The 17148-nt window shown below is 43.5% G+C and overlaps 1 protein-coding gene across 4 annotated transcripts in view; it reads right to left on the minus strand.

Annotated features, from left to right (window-relative positions):
- Window positions 1-449: 449 nt before the first annotated feature.
- The window catches only part of PRRX1 (paired related homeobox 1), a 78675-nt gene continuing 61976 nt past the window's right edge, over window positions 450-17148 (minus strand). Inside the window, exons 4-5 of one of the 4 annotated variants that reach the window (XM_019424588.2) lie at window positions 13505-13576; window positions 652-670 (exon numbers count right to left, since the gene is read on the minus strand). In XM_019424588.2, the coding sequence (XP_019280133.1) occupies window positions 13522-13576 (55 nt within the window). In that variant the 3' untranslated portion in view covers window positions 652-670; window positions 13505-13521. Of the gene's footprint in view, window positions 671-4870; window positions 8210-13504; window positions 13577-17148 lie in introns of those variants that run through there. The other 3 variants (XM_019424582.2, XM_019424575.2, XM_053909303.1) reach the window with 3 other exon arrangements.

The following is a 17148-nucleotide window of genomic DNA, read 5'->3' on the forward strand; positions in this document are numbered from 1 at the left end:
TGTTAACAGTGTTATTTCATGTATTCATTTACTATTGCATCCAATTACTTTATTAGGGGTAATCCAAAAGGCACAAGATGCTATATAACTATATAATATTTATATATGTAATATTATATATTATATATATATAATATAATATAATATAATATAATATAATATATAATATTTAAATGTCCAGGGTGGGAGAATTAGAGTGTGTGGTCATTGAGAGCCATGTCTATGAGTTACAACAAGCATCTTGAAATGCAGGTAGTATGGGAGAAAGGAAGGAAAGAAGGATGAAAGGAAGGAGGGAAGAAGGGAAGGAAGCACGGAAGGAAGGAAGGAAGGAAGAAGGGATGGGCTGAAGGAAGGGAGGGAGGGAGGGAGGGGGAGAGGAAGGAAGGGAACAAAGGAGACTAAGAGAGAAGAGAGAGGAAGGAGGTGTATTAGTTAGGTTGGGCTAGGTTGCGGTAACAAATAGACCTGGTTGTATAATGATTAAACATGATAGAACTTTATTTTTCTGTCAAATAACATGCCAAGATGGTTCCTGGTCAGCAAGGTTGCAGCTCTGTTTCCTGCAGTCACTTTTCAGGATCCCAGGTTCTGCTGCTTTACCATCTTTAAAACATGGCTTCCGAGGTTGAAGTCCCCTGGGGGCCAAATGCTGCGGTAGTGCCTAGAACTAGAGATGGGGACAAGAGGAGATGTGTTGGTGCCCGATACAGGCAGACACCCTGGTCCGGATGCACAGTACGCCTCCACCTGCAGGATACAGTGACTGGATCATGGCTGTGCACAGAACAATTCAGGACCCTAGAATCCACCCTCAGGATTTTTGTAACAGGACCTTGTTTCTCTGATCTTTTCTCCAAAGTGAAATGGACGATGGTAGCCTGCTACGTGGAGAAAACTTGCCTGCGGAGATGGGAGGCAGACAGAGAGTTCTGACCATGTCAAGTCTCAGTTCTAGCGCCCGAGGTTCTCAGAGCTACCCTAGTTCCTATAGCCCCTCCTTTTGTTCTTTGACCACCCCTACCCATCTAACAAGTCCCCTAATGAAACCATCTCAGCCTAATTAGAGTTGAGTTTCTGCCACTTGCAACTGAAAGGTACTTGACAATATAGAAACTGATAAGTAAGTGGAGCATTATCTGTTACAGGCCTTGAAATCTAGAAGCAGATGACCAGAGGCACTTCATGGAACAGGGAGGATCTCTACCCAATCCCAAATCTCCCAGACTCCCAAGGGTCAGACAATAGTAAACTCGTTTTTCAAGCAGAGTCGGGAGGTTTGAGACACGGTGGAAGATATAAGGGCTTAGAAGCATAGGGCAGAGAAATGACTGCAAGTGTTCTTTCTCGGTCCCTTCTCCCCATTAGCCTGAAACAATGTGTCAAGCTCCCCCCCCCCCACCCCCATTCACCACAAAGCATCATATATGGAGATGCTGCTAAGGATAAAGGGCTCAGGAACTGTCCAAAACTCTGCTGCCACCCTGTCTCAAGGGTCGAGGACTAAAGAGGCTTTCAAACTGAGGTCTTGGGTGAGCAGAGCTCTGTCCTGTTTCTAAGAGGGAAAAACAAAGTGAGGCCAGAAGGGATTCACATTCAAGAATTACATCTCAGCAAGATTTCTGGCATGGGTTTCTGTTTCATGGAATCTCCAGAAAGTGACCCAAAAGACAGAGCTTTAAAAAAGGTGTATGGCACCCATCCACTGGGGACACTAGAGCAGCGTCTGGGCCCCGGGGACAAATGAAAGTCCGCGTGTTCACGTCCATAAATTTGTTATAAATCGACCTAACAAACCGTTCAACAAATTCTGTTCTACCCTCCTATTTTAATGAACATACTTTTGCAGTGACCCGGAAATTCAAGCTATACGTAGAATTCTCAAACTATTTGGGGTTCCTTTCCAGAACATGGCAGTGTGGGGATGCTCTGACTCTCGAAAGCCAGCCTGCGGCCTGTCCACTTCTCTTTTCCCATCCACCCACCCAGCACCAAAAGCAGACCTGCACATACAAAGGGGGCAACTGCATTATGCATATCCCAGATTCGTCTGCGTATCCTGACCCACACAAACATTGGTTCACAGGGGCCTAAAAATGGGCTCAGATGATTGAGCAGGGAATTCTAAATCCCAAGTGCCTGAAGGATGGTCTGCAATAAGGAGTGCAGGTTCCAGGTGGGCACGTCCAGTTGGCCCTGCAGACTCGTTGCCCAGGAGAGGGGCACAGTCAGAAGAGTGCTCATGGATGCCAGGACAAACTGTGCGGCTCTTGCCTGATCTAGGGACTTGGGCCTTCTTCCAGGATCTGGGATCTCAGGAGCTGCTTGGGCTCCAGCAGTACTTTGGGTTCGGTGAGCAGCCCTAGGGGGCTTTAAATAAAATCCCTTGTAATTTGAACCGGGTGGTAGGTCTCTGCCACCTGCAGCTGAAAGAATCCTTATTAAAAAATTTTCAGTGCCAGCATGTCTCAAGCAAGGGGCCTATAAGCCGCTGTTTCTGGTTTTTCTGAAATGCTTATTCTTACCCTGACTTGTCAAAAGGCACCTTCTTCCTCCGGCACCGTAGTAAACTGTACTCTAGAAAATCATGCAGCCAATGGCCTTTCCTACATCCCCGGTTAAGCTGGTCTGCTCTACAGCATTTGAGCATATTGAACATTCCCTTCTCTTTGACAATTCCTCTTTTTTCAACTCTGGGATTACAAACAAGCTAATCTTCCCCTATTTCTCAAACAGCTCCTTGTAAATTGTCTTCCATAGCCTTCTCTCCAACTGTAGATGTTCTGCAAAGTATAAGCTTCCTCCCTGGGTTGAAACTACAGTTGGCCTTTGAATAACCTAAGGGTGAGGGGCGCCAACCCCCGGTACAATAAAAAATCCATGTATAACTTTTGACTCCCCCAGAACTTAACTACTAATAGCCTACTCTTGACCAGAAGCCCGACCAGTAACACAAAAAGCCTATTGACACAAATTTTGGATACGATTTATATGCTGTATCTTTACAATAAAGCCAGCTAGAGAAAGGAAAACGTTGTTAAGAAAGTCATAAGGAAGAATAAACACATTTACAACACTGGACTATCAAAAAATCCACGTATCAGCGGTCCCACGCAATTCAAACACGCGTTGTACAAGCGTCCACTAGACTTCCCAAGGCCATTTATCAGAAGCATGATTTGAGCACGGTGACGATGCTCTCTCTTCTCGAAGAACTCATTCGCTCTGGTACCTCATGGCGTCACCTCCTTAGAGATGAATCCCAAGGTTCCATCTCCATTCGTGACCTTGCCTTCAAGCCCTACTTGCATATCTTCACTTACTGGACACTGACATTTTGGTTCTCAAGTTCAGTCACACTCTTAAAACTGCAGTTATTGTCCTCTGTCACTGGGTCTCTCCTGTTTCTCTTGGGTTGTCAGTTTTGTCCACCGAGGGATTCGTTGTCCTGGTTCCCAGGTGTCAAACCAGTATAATCTTGGACTCTAACCTCTCTTTCCTGCCACAAGATCCTATTGATTCTTTCTTTGCAAGACGTGTCCTATTCAACCTTTGCTTTTTGGCTCCACCCCCCGCCCCCCCCCCCAGCTGTTTTTCTTTTTTTTTTTTTTTTTTTAATTTTTTTTTTAATGTTTATTTTTGAGAGAGAGAGAGAGAGAGAGAGAGAATGTGAGTGGGGGACGGGACAGAGAGAGAGGGAGACACAGAATCCGAAGCAGGCTCCAGGCTCCGAGCTGTCAGCACAGAGCCCGATGCGGGGCTCGAACCCATGAACCATGAGATCATGACCTGAGCTGAAGTCGGACGCTTAACCGACTGAGCCACCCAGGCGCCCCCCAGCTGTTTTTCTGCTTCTCGCTCCTGTTCTGCTCTGGAATAGCTTCATTCTTTGGCCACAATGATCCTGCTAAAGTTGTATTGTTTTGCATGACCTCCTTTTTTTTTTTTTTTTTTTTTTTCCTGACTGATAACTTCCAATGGGTTTCTGTGGCCTGAGCAAAATTCCAAACGCCTCTGCCCTGACACACAATACTTTGCAAGATGAAGACTCGGTTTCAATCTCCAGTGTTTTCTTCCATTCAGCTTCACAACAAACCCTCCGTTCCATCTGGGCCCATCTTGCCATGGTCCCTGAACACAGATTCCTCCTTTCTGTGTCCCCGTCTTCATCCCATCTCTACTCCCGGGCTTGAAAGGCCAACAACATCTCCTCTCCTCTCAGCGCTCGCTGATGAAACAAGCCAGGTCCTCCGAGAAACCCTCAGCCACTGGAGCTCGCTGTTTTGTTTTGTTTTTTCTCCCTCTCCTGGACTCCCGTCTACACTATTTGTTTGTTTGACACAGGCGCTTACCGTCTTGAACTGTTGCATACCTTGGTTCATGGTTAATTTGTATGAAAACAGAACCCATGTCTCCCAATTTGGTTTTCTAGTTCCCTCCCAGGCCCATTCACCCAGCGTGAAACACAGTGAGCAGCTGCCTAAGAAGTTTTGCCCTGTTGCTTCTGTACTCTAAAATGAAAGTCTGTGCTTTGTATTTTGTCTGTTTTGTCATCCGTCAGCTGGTATTGTGAGCGCTAAAGTGGGGGGTAAAAAATAAGTGAACTCCCATAAAAGTTCCACTTTACACGTACCCATTATACCAATAAAGGCCCCCTGTCCCTCCTACCATTGTCCTTGCTTTAGAGGAATAGATTCTTTCCCTTTTTGAGGAAACACTATCACACTCCAATAAAAGTTCTCTCCTACAAATCCCTCTTACCTTCACTCTTTCCTGCATGTAATCTTAGGTCCCAGCAGATCTATTTTTGAAATTCGAAGAGAAAACAATCAGCAGACTCAAATGTACGTAACAAAAGACGACACAGTAGTATCCTTCTTCTTTTTATTGAAAAGGAATCATTTCTATTCTAGCGCAAACAATGTATATTTTACATCATAAAGCAAGATATAATTTACATATTACATTTCTTATGAGATCTTTATACCCTAAGTGTCATTCCCTTTTTTTTTTTAATCACCTTCTCTGGTTAATTTTAACCTGCCAGGTATCCTACAAATCAGCATCTCGTTTGGGGAGGGATTGGGGACACAGATAGTTGGTACGCATTATCTGCACCTGGGTATAATGATGGCGAGGAACAGGGGTATGTATGCCTTGGGACTTTGTGGTCCCGAGACCCTCTCTTGAGACCTGGCTTGGGAGCCAAAAGGCTACTCCTCTAAATCAGATATCCAACTTCTACCTTAAAAAAAATCAATAATAAATGAACAATACTGAGTGCTTGTCCCATGTGTATACTTCTTGATCAGGTGCTTAAATAACAGATGCTTTCGTTATCAATGAAAGCTCCTATGGCTGATCTCGGATATTCTCGGATATTCTCAGACATCGTTAATCTCGGACATTCTCAGACATCGCTTCCCAGGCTCTAGTAGTAAAACTTCCCAGTTTCACAGAGCATTTGGGTTTGGGGTTTGGGGTTTTCTGTGCACCGCTGAAAACGGGTGTCAGGATGAAAGCTTCAAATGACTTTGTTTCACAGGACCTTCTATCCCTTTACACCCTCTTCGAAGACTCCCCCATCCAGCAACATCTTGTCATGTGTGATTTCTGTTCCCTGCACTCTCACCCAAACACACTTGTGGCTCTTCTCCCCAAAGTCCAAACTCCAAGAGTTCGCCAATGTCTCGGATCGTACTCGGATTTCACAAAGAATGTTTTAATCTGTTGGACCACACCGTTCCTTTGAATCTTGAGAATCCACAGCAGCTAGCGGGACAGAAGACTTCACCGAGGGACTCTTTAGGAAGCAAGTAATATGTGGTGTTCAGCCAGCCTACATAAAACATCTGTTTAATAGTTATATTAAAAGAAGAGGGGATCAGTTGGTGAAAGCAAAATGCATAAGATGGGCTTCCTTCTCATTGTGAAAAGAAGTACAGAAGCAACATTCAAAATATGTTTTCAGATCGGTGGCTGTTTGGCTGAAAAAACTACCACCATTCACTCAAGGTGACAGGTGGAAGGGGTGGCAAACGTGTGAGGAAAGTGCATCTTAGTCCTTGCCTGTCATTCAGAGTTGGCGTATTTGGCCAAAGCCAATCTAAAGCTTTTTAATTACTGACAACTAAGATTACTGGAACCGACCTGGTCAGGAATAAAAATAGGTCGAGAATATGTCTGTTCTGTGCATCTTACATTAGTCTTTGGTCAAGTGATGTGATTTTTGAGAGGTCTGGAAGTATAAACCTATTTCTCATTTCCAAATACGAGGCTGTTAAGTATTTACGGCAAGGTAGCATTTCCTTGCTAGGAAACGAGGCTTCCAGGTACCATATCTTTCCATTAACGTTGTGTACTTTTGGCTACAAAGTGCTGCACAAAGAGAAAATACAGGAAAGAATGAAGGAGCAAACGAAAGGAGCCTCACAACACCCCTGTGAGGTAGGTAAGTATTGTTAAACCCATTTTTACAAAAAAGGTAAACTGAGGCACAGCACGGTGGTGTAGTTTGGTCTAGTCCACCTGACAAGTTACCAAAGCACAGCTGGAGACAAAAAGAAACAAACAAAGACAGGTCAGTCCTGGCTCGCAGCCCTAGGCACTAAACTTTATTTCAAAATACTGTATTAGAAAAAGAATGGCCCACAGTGGCCTTTTCCATTTTTGGCACTTAGACAAGCCTTTAAGTATCCCATTTAAACATGGCCTTTCAGATTCCTGTCGAGTGGAGAGGCGGAAAAGTACATGGCTTTCCATCCTCTGAGCGTAATTCCCATGAGGTGTACCAGGATCTATCCCCATTCCACCGGAGCTCAGACTCCAAACTCAAGAACACTGTCAGAGCCTCAAATAGGTTCTGATTTATTTGAAGCCCAAATGTGAAAATGAGACCTGTTCTCAAACAGATGCCCTATCAGTTGCTCTGTGGCCTTGATGAGAATTGTGTGTAGAGAAAGAAAGGAAACAAGATCCCTAAAAACATCTCATCACTGTAGAGATAAGGACAGCGGTGACGGCGTGAAACTTGCTTTTTGTGGTGTTTGAGTTTGCAAACTCAAGCTTGCAAGAATATTTTATATATATATATATATATAATATATAAATATATACAGTATATATATATAAGTGTGCATCTGACTACCCTTAAGGCACTAAAGAGATGTAGGCCATGCCTTTCACAACTCAGTCTCTGTTTTCCTAGAGAAATTTCTCTCCCTCTCTCAAGTGAAATATATTTCTTTTAACAAATAGCCCGTGACAGCAAATCATTCAGAAACAACAAATATCTTTAACTTAATGTGGCTGACTGCTCGGATGGGGGTGAGGGACGGTGGTGATGGTGATATTATCGTCTACAGCTTAGAGCTTAAATCTATAGCTTATAGTAAGTAGAGCTTAGATCTATAGCTTAGAGCTTAGAACTAGCCAGACACAGCCAATCGCAGTGGATCTGACAAGCCAGTGGCCAGATGTGGTTAACAGTAGCTGATGGAAAAGCCGTACCGTGACCAACAGAGATGGAGACAACGAGAAAGGAAATCGTATCTGGCACAGATTCTGCAGAAAGACTTTGGCTTTCCAGAAGTTTCCAGAGCTTCTATACAGAGAACTGGGAAGAAGGAAAGGGTAAGGCACTGAAGTTCAAACAGGTCACTGAGGAGACTATAGACAATGATTCTGAATATATATACGATTTCTTTGGCTGCTGTAGGTTTTTTTTTTTTTAACCCATACAATCATGGGGGTGGGTGGGCTGAACCTAACTGAAGAAGCTTGGAGTATATTAAAGCAAAGCGCATGAATAGAAGGAAAAACAAAATCAACACACACAGAAACAAGTGGTGGTGGTATCCCAGAGGGAGGAGAAACATTGGTTAACTAATTTTCATTTTGCTCCTCTCCTGCTTTTCTCTGCCATGGTCCCAATATTTTAGTTCAGGTTTTTGGTTTGTTTGTTTTTATTGATTTTTTTTTTTTTCCAGCAGATGAAGAAATGACAGAGCAGGATAGGTGTCTTATGGTTTTTGATTTCTTCTTAGGCCTGCTTAATTATTTTTTTTTTCCTCAGTTGACTGTTGGCACCTGGTTCCTCTGTAAACTATATTCCTTGGCCTTCAGTCTCAGGTTGGCAATGCTGTTGGCCATGTTGATGCCCTGTGCAGGGCTATTGTTGGCACATGTGGCAGAGTAAGTGGCCATGGCGCTGTAGGGACAAAGGAGAGAGCAGGGAGAATAACAGGCATTAGTTTCACGAAGCTGCAAGTCTGTGCCCCAGATGGATGCAATTCTCAGCGCGGGGCAGGTGGGGGCAGGTGGGTCGGATGAATGACCTCTGAGGTCCCTTACTTACAGCCCCAGATCTCATTGGTCTAAGGCACTTGGGAAAGTGTTTGGAAGGGCAGGGGAGAGTGGGGAGAGTGAAACAGGGCAGGGAGAGGTATCTGCTGTGTTGGACACGGTGAGTAATCATTTATTTCTGGGGTGAGAGAAGAAAGCTGCTTATGTTGAATAGCAGGTGTTTCGTCAGCCGACCAATGGAAACAGTATTGAATCTCTCTTCCTGCTTACATCGCCAGCCTGGGGGAGCGGCGAGCCAGAGAAGCAGGCACTTGAAAAGGAACTAAAGGGCATTTTGTCCTCTTCGCTCTGAGTAGCGGCCTTTAATTCTAACACATTTTAGGTAATCAATGAATACCGTATTAAATAGTGTACTTGAGAACCAGTTCAGCAGCCCATTCTTGATTGGTGAGTGGCGCTAAGTATAGCCAAATCAAGAGCTTCTTATCCCGACTGGGCTTGATTTTATAGCTTCTTCTCAAAAGTACGTGAGAAGCTCACGATGTCTTCTGGGTCAGTTATTTGGGAAATGTTGAAATCCCCTAGATACACCAGCAGAGGCTCCAGCCGGTTTCAGGATCCCTGACCTCAGGGGTAACGATTTCCCTCTGTCCTTATTCTGGAGAAAAACCTGAAGTTGTTTCACATTGTCAGAGACTGTAATTAAAAACCTAGAAATACAACTAGACAGAAATGTGCACTTGGGTTTTTTTTTGGTTTTTTTTTTGTTTTGTTTTTTTGCTAATTGCATCCATGAATTTCTTTTAAAGGAAAAAGCAGTGCTTTCTTAGCTTTGAATGTAAATTATTCATTACTGTGTACTAAACAGTTAAAAGGGAGCTCATGTTAATTAAACGAAAATGTTTCTAGTTGTTTCTAAGATTAGCAAAATCCTTTTCAACTGAGGCCTGAAATGAGATAGACTTATAAATGGAATGACATGTGCTTTGCTGTTGCCTGCATTCCAGCGCAATTTTATCGGCCACACAGGAGTTTGTGGCTCTGGGGATCAAGTGACAGACCAGAAAGAGAGAAAAAGTAAAGCTACTCTACAAATAGAAAGACCGTATCATGAATACTCATCTGGGAGACCGTATAGTCAAGACTTATAGTCAAGACTCACAATAGCCTATTTCAGTTACTAGCAATTAACCCAGGAAAATTAGGTTAATGAAATGTAATTAGTCCCAGATCACTAGGTTTTTCCAGAAATGCACATCCTTAACTTAAAATCCTTACAGCACTGGTGTGTGTGTGTGTGTGTGTGTGTGCCTTATAACTGAGAAATAGCTACTATAATTAAACTGATTCCTGCTCAGTGTCATTGATCAAGCAGGGGCTGATGATTGCATATTCTTGATCCATTAAAAATATCTTTTCATAGTTAAAAAATGAACAAATATCAGTGCAGGTTAGACCTACTCGACAGACCATCACTCTACCACTGTCTACCGAATGAGGCAGAAGGGATCCCAGTTAAGGTAGTTTTCACTTAGGAGTGAGATAAATGATCAGAATAACCTGTTAAAATGGGGCAAGGTTTTTTTAGTAATATCCCCAAAGTTCTCATTTGTTTTCGAAACCCATACACATATCATTCAATTCCTATATGAATTACGTGCTTCCATTCAAAACCCTACCAGAAATCTAAGCAAACCTGTAAATCTTACACTCAAGAAATTGCTAGGATATACTGAAATCTAAGATTTCAGTGAAATCAAAGATGTAAATAGTGAAGAAAAGAGAATTGAATTTGGGAAATGTTCCTAAGTTATAGATTATAAAGTGAACCAAATCAACCTGGTTTCTGTGAGAGAAGTCCTAAAGACAGTTCTAAGTACCATTTAACATGTGCAGGAGAGAAGCTGAAATGGTGAGTTATCTGTATTATTTGTTAAACACTGAGAGTCAAAATGAAAGACTTCTGAAAACAGAAGGCTAAAACTTTATGAGACGACATAAAGAAAAACCTTCCCTGATGGTAAATTGTAGAATGTCATAGAGTATTGCATTTTTAAGCACTTGACCTAATTTTCCAAGGAGTCTGTTTTCCAGCCTTTGAGATTCTAGACAAGCAAAGTCCTATTTAATAGAGATTCCCTCCTTTTTTGATGGTCAAAGGTGTGGTCCATTTTCCTTAGCAGACAAAGGGAACTGGAACCTTGGGGGATTATTTTCATTAACTGAAGATGCTACTACTGTTTTCTAGAAATGTCTACTAGAGTTGTGACTTCAGTTTCATCTACTGTAGAGTCATTGTTGCCATTCTTGCATCATAGTTTACTAACTTCATCTGACAGTCTGGTTTGAAGACTTCATATGGTAACACATCTCTTAGAAATACCGAGATTCTCTAATGCGGGCCAGATATTAACATCCCAAATGAGATGAATGTTGGTCCACTTTCCATCTCAAAACCAAATCAATGCAAATTAGACTTGTATGTCGCACTGGTCACACTGGAAATTGGATTTGCACTGGGACATTTTCCCTTAAGTGGCAGCCCGAGCTGCTAGAGTTGAGTAAGTACCCCTGTCCGACTGTACTGTGGTGCCATTCTAAGGACAGCACTGTATTAGCGATACTCTGACGATGCCTTGTAGGTAGCCCTCAAGTTAGTGGGGCTTGAAGACAAAAAAGCAGCTGATATTAACGAGTTTTGCCATTCCCTAGGAGCTTAATAAATGATAACATTTGCACTTGATAAATGTCTAGGAAAATTATTAACTCTCAAAAATGGATTCAACGTACTCCAGCACCTTCCATAACCCTAAGAAATAGGACAAAAGAACAGAGGCAGTCTTACTTCATGGCCTCTAAACCAATGTTTAGAATATATAATCCTGCAAGTAGAGACCATAGGGAGATTTTGTGCACATACTAAAGAATTACAAGTCCGTGTTCCCTCCGGTAGTTTGACATGGGTCTCGTTTCTCAACTTGCACCGAGAGAGCCATAGAGGCAAGCAGAGAACAGTCCTTTGACACCCCGGTGGCAAGCAAGACTTGTGACAGGTCAGAGAAGACAGAATTAGTGAGTGGGTACTCTAGAGCAGCTTAGTCATACTTTAAAAACAGCATGAAAAGTAAGCTGGGGAGGGACCCGCTTCCTAAAGTGACAACAGATGCAAGCGAGGCTTGAATGGCCGCCAAAGTGAAAGATTGTTTGTGACCACCTGTTTTCCATGTCATCAAAACGTATAAAGCTCTGTCTTAGGAAAAGGGAACCTTGAAACGTTTTCTCAAAAGGACGGAAACAAGTGAGGATAGTTAGCTATTTTCGACAGATTTTATAGGCACATTCCAAAGGTAAAATACCTGCTCGTTCCTATACAGGATCAAGCTTCCCGAGATTAGAAAGTGAGACAGAAACTAAGTGATTGGCATAGATAAAGCACATGACAACTCCAAGAGCCTCCTTAGCAACCCTGAGAGATCCTGCGCATTGGTCCTGCCTTCTAAGAATCACCTGCTCCTCTAACAGGATGCAGACATGAGCTGAGTACAGGGACTGGGCTTATGGGATTTGGCTGAAGCATCATTTCTATTGAGGTTTGAAGAATGTATGTTCTTTGTGTCTGTGACCAAGAAACTGCATTGCCAAATACAATGCATGGAGGAATTAGAGATGAAAAGGAAATGCTTGTATCCCATCTGTCGACTCAGCAGATCTGCACCGGGACTTGCACAGACCTGACACATTGAAGCAAGCTTGAAATTTTTCCATCTCCTTATTTGGAGATTCCTAACAGATGGAGCTCGGCCACAGACAGCAGAATGCTAACCACCAGCGGGGTTCGAGTTCTGTTTGCACTGGGGACAAATCATTTCTGATCATTTCAACCTACCCCTAAAGGTTGTCGGGAGGAGGAACGTGTTCGAGTGACTGCCAAACACCAAGGAAGCATGGAAAATTCTATATACGGTATGATTTTAAAGCCAGGAAACTTATGGACATCTGCCCCTCTGCTTTCGAATCACCCGTGGTGTTATGTCCCACAGATCACAAAGCAATTGAGGAGCGCTGGGGGAAGAATAATACCTGCCTCAATTTTCAACTCTAACTTTGTTTTCTATTTGGCCCTTTTGGACAAATGATGACAAGCTGTTGAAAATTTCCCCCCAAAGACAAATCTGTCAGCCCAAGAAGCCCATGTGTCATCCTGAGATCCTAAGGTTTCCCCAGCTTAGGGTTTTTTCCAAAGGCTGTAGAGCTTGAGGCATGTGTGACCCTGTCTGCGAGGTGTGGAGGTTGGAGACCATCTTTCTGGCTTGTCCTCTCGTCCGTGCAAGAACAGAGGTAGACCTGCTCCGTCTAAGACAACTCAATACCAGCTTTCCTGTGGACATTTACTTAAAAAGAGAGACCCCATAAATCCTTTTGGAAACCGTCTTTTGTGACTTAAATAGGCATTTCTAATTTCCGTTTTTAAAATTCAGGAGCTGATTTTTTTTAAGGGCGCATTTAGCTCTTAAAGTAGGTACACTTGGACCACAGTTCATTGGCAAGCGAGCCTGGAGTTTGCACTGAAGGTTCTGTGAGCCTTCTGCCATTTTTAAATGTTCTTTCTAGACACGTCTTTGTACCTGGAGCCTTGCGTCTTTCTCTCGTCTCAAGGACTTTCTTATCTCCTACTTGAAATGCACAGTGACTACCTGAAATCAAACGCCCCTGGCAGATACGCAGTAGGGAAACGTTGCTAGCTCAACCTTAGATGCAAGGCTGCATGAGGGACCGATGATCCAACTGGCCTGGGGAAGAGCAGGAGCCAGGATGAGAACGTAGTTCTTCGGACCCCTGCCCCGTATCCTAGCAGTCATCGAACACCCGGTGTCGACAGCATCAGCACCACGTGGAAGCACGTTAGAGATGCAGACCCCGACTCCCGCTCCAGACTCACAGAAGGAGTCTGCCCTGTAACACGCTCCCGGGTGATTCACATGCTCAGCGATCTTCAAGGAGCCCCGCTCCAGGCCATCAGACTACCCTTAGCTTGAGGGACGCGTATGCTCACGGCTCTGGTTTCCCGGGGGTATCCCCGACTTGAGGACCTCACTGCTGCCATTGCTACAGCTGCAAGCCCCGCTTTCTCGAACACGCTTCATTCCCACTGAAACCCTGCCCCCGCAGCAGCCACCCTCTTCCCCCACTGACAAGTTACCTTTTCAGTGTCTTCCGTTAGAATCCGTTATGAAGCCCCTCGTGTAAACAACATCTTGGGAGGGACGAGGATCTATTTTTGAAAGCGTGAAAGGGAGAAATGAGCCAAATGCGTTCAGCGGATGTCAGGCAGCACCGTGACCACGATCAAATGGGGGAGGAGGAGAAGGGCGGGGGAGGGGAGCCGTGGACAAGGATAGCTGGCCTCTCTTTCGCTTGTCGCGACTTTTCTGTGAAGCCCAGCCCCCCCTCTGGAATGGGTACCACAGACCCAGCGCCGCAGATCCAGGCCATTCTCTACCTCCCAGAGGAGAGGATGTCTCCGGGAGGGGCTTCTTGACCACTTCACGGAAAATAACAGTTAAAAGCCTAGGATTTGGTCGATCGCTGCTCCCCAGGAGGCAGAGCACCGCTAGACTAGTGAGTCTTAATACCTCTGGTGTGGTGCAAGCTCTCCTTCGCCTACGGAAAACAGATCTGAGCTAAGCAGCGGGCCCATGTGCCAAAAACAAGCTTCCCTCAACCGGCTGTGAGTAGATAAAGAAGACACCTGCCGGGACAGTAGTGTCTGTGTCGTCAGGGAACGCTTGCCTCCTCCTGGTGACTCAGTTGCCTGCCTGACGTCATCACCTGTAACATGCTCAAGGGAACGGACAAGGCCATGTCGTGCTATAAATAGGATGAACCATATGTCCCGGTTCCTCCTGTTGTCCTGGTGTAACTATTCACAGCGGTCCCCTTTCACTCTCAAAAGTGTCCCAGCTTGGATGATAAATTGTACAGCCGCCACTCTGGATATAAAAGACACCCAGAAAGAAAAAGGGTTGGCTGCTTCCCATCCCATAATTCTGCCCAGATGCAAACAATTGCTTTGAGTCTTATTTTCCTCCTCTCTTCTTCCAGGGGAGAGCCGCGGAAGTCAGCGAACCGTCCCCCCTGGCCAAACTGCTCACTGTCCCTGGGTTGCAAGGCCAGGCCACATCCAAGGGGAGGCTCACAGACCCCAGAAGGTGGCTTTCAGCTGTGGGCATGCTGCACCGATCTGAGACCGAGCCTGAATCAAAACGGCATGATCACACAGTCTCCCGGTCTTCTAGTTTTTATTACGTCCAACGTAACATAGGGTTTAATTTGAATGAAAATATGGTTATGTGGCCTAATATGTTGGACTGAAACAGGGATCACGAGCAGTGGGTCTCGTTCTGCTTGCTGAAGCCTTAAACTTGGGCCACTGTTCAGTTTCTTCTTTGGAACCAAAGCAAGGACAGAGCCGCGCACAGGCGCGTTCCAAGGATTGACCGAAAGAAATGCCTTTTAATGAATGTCACACGTGAGATAACTAACTTGACATAATAGTGCCAACAGAAATAGCCCATTAATTTTTTTTATAACACAAAAGGTCTATCATTGCCTTCGCTTTTCGTCACGTGTTTCTCTTTTATGTTTCCTAAACAAGACATATTTCCTACCAAGCTTCAATACGTGAAACCATAATGTATCTTGGTTCTGAACATAGCAGAAAAACCTCCGAGTAACAGAATAGCTTTGCCACTGTTAGAAATTAATCGAAATAGAAACACTTCAGTCCACATGGGGTCAAAAACATTGAGGTTGATTAAATTACTGCTTTAGACCATCATTCTACTTCTGTCTGGAGATTAATTTATTCTTCACACAGAATATGAACAGAGTCTATGCAATTTTTAATTATTTTTTGTTTACAAATTCTGTAACTAAGAGAAAAATTATATAAAAGTATACCATGAAATGAGTAAAAAGCACTAGTTTATACGATTTTAAATGAAAACAGCAGAATACAAAAATATGTAGGCTAAGGCTACACTATATAAAATACTGTGCTCTAATGGCAAAAATAAACAAATTCGTCATGTAAAAATGGTAGAATTATGGTTTTGTTTTGTTTTTTTGAAATGTACCTACTATTTCTCCATAAACTTTCAAAATAAAAATAGACCATTTCCCAAAAAGGCACACACAAACTGCACGTTAATAATTTCAGTTAGATGCCCATATACAAAATACATACGATGGAGGCAAAGGAACTTGAGCTTCCGCTGAGGTGCAGGTGATCTAATCCAATAGTAATGCAGGAAGGATTTCATCCCCACCCGCGCAGTGTCCCCTTAGACTCTCACTGGCAAGGATAACACAGCAGCCAACTGCACTGTTCAGAGCTGAGGTGAAAAGTTCCTAACGGGGACCCAGGCGGAAAAAGGAGCACTATTTCCTGGTTGTGACCAAATCCAAACCAGAGCCCTTGAAACATCGAGCTTTGAATCACATCCATTTCCCAAGCCATGTAGCGAGTCTATGAGCTACGAATATTTATCAGAGAGACAAAGCAGTCCTCCCCTTATTTAAAATATTAAAGAACACGTGCCTTTACAATGGTCTCCAAACTGTGTTTTTAGTAAATCTTATGGGAAAAGAGTCTACATTTTAAGTAAGACATACAGATGTGACTAACCTCTGGCAATCAGCAAGGCTTACTATATCGGAGAGCGATAGAAATTTCCAATTTCCCATGTATAGGGGTGTCTGAGTTCTAAGACCAACGTAATTCAGGCTGATTTCACAATGGGGGATTTAAAAAAAAAAATCCCAAATACATTTATGGCATTTCTTTCAAGGAACTGATTTGGAACAGAAAGAACATTTAGGGGAGGCCTCATGCTTCGATTAAAACCATCAACTTTTGAAAATTATTTGTACATTTTGCAAACGTGGCATTTCACATCAGGAGTTCAGCTTTAGCTGGGAGATAATCTCCTATGATTAGTTTAAGACCTCTCCTTAAACCGCTAATTAACCTTAGCAATAAAAAGGCCAATAAATGGACAATAAATGAATTTGTGAATACTTCCTCCACTGCAAATGGCCAGAGACCGCACACGGCCTTGACCCGTTTTCTAAGAGTACTCAGATTTAGGTTCAAAGAAAGGCACTTGGGATCAATGACAATGTCTCAGGCACTCACGTCTCAACTTCCCTCTAGCATTCACCTGTATCATAATAACCTGAACAGCGTAATAAAAGGAGGTTGAAAACCTCTCCAAGAGATTGAAATAGTACTCTATTAGTTGCTTCTTTAAAACTTTTCACCTTTTTAATATAAAAGTTTAGCGTAAATCATACATTGTTGTTTTTTTTTTTAATTTTAAAGACTCCGCACCCACAAACCGACCCCCAAAGAACTTCAGGTAAGTAGGTAAGAATTAGCAATAGAACAGGAAGGTATTTTAGATCATGAGACGTCCACACCTACTGACAAGGACAGTGGCCGTGAGGGTGATCGGGATGATTGTGGATTCTCCTTCCTCACCTCTCTCCTTCCTTCCTCCCTTCCTTTCTCTTTCCTTCCTTTCCTGGTTTGGATTCAAAATCAGTTTTACTGTGAAATTTGCCTTTGAGCCTACACTTAGAGCCTTCCAAGTTAAATTTCTACTCGAGCGTGGCGAAACCAATCTCTCTTAAATTTGGAAATGGAGTCAAGTTTTGTTCCTGCGTGGTTGCAAGAGGGACTCTGGGCATAGCTTATCAATCTTTTCTTTTAGATTCTTCCCCATCTTTGAAACCTTCGCAAGAGTTCCTGAGTCCAAGAGAAGGTTGCTGATGGCCTGCCCC

Source organism: Panthera pardus, unplaced genomic scaffold (assembly GCF_024362965.1).
Source record: "Panthera pardus isolate Hobbes unplaced genomic scaffold, ASM2436296v1 HiC_scaffold_21, whole genome shotgun sequence".
NCBI classification, from domain to species: domain Eukaryota; kingdom Metazoa; phylum Chordata; class Mammalia; order Carnivora; family Felidae; genus Panthera; species Panthera pardus.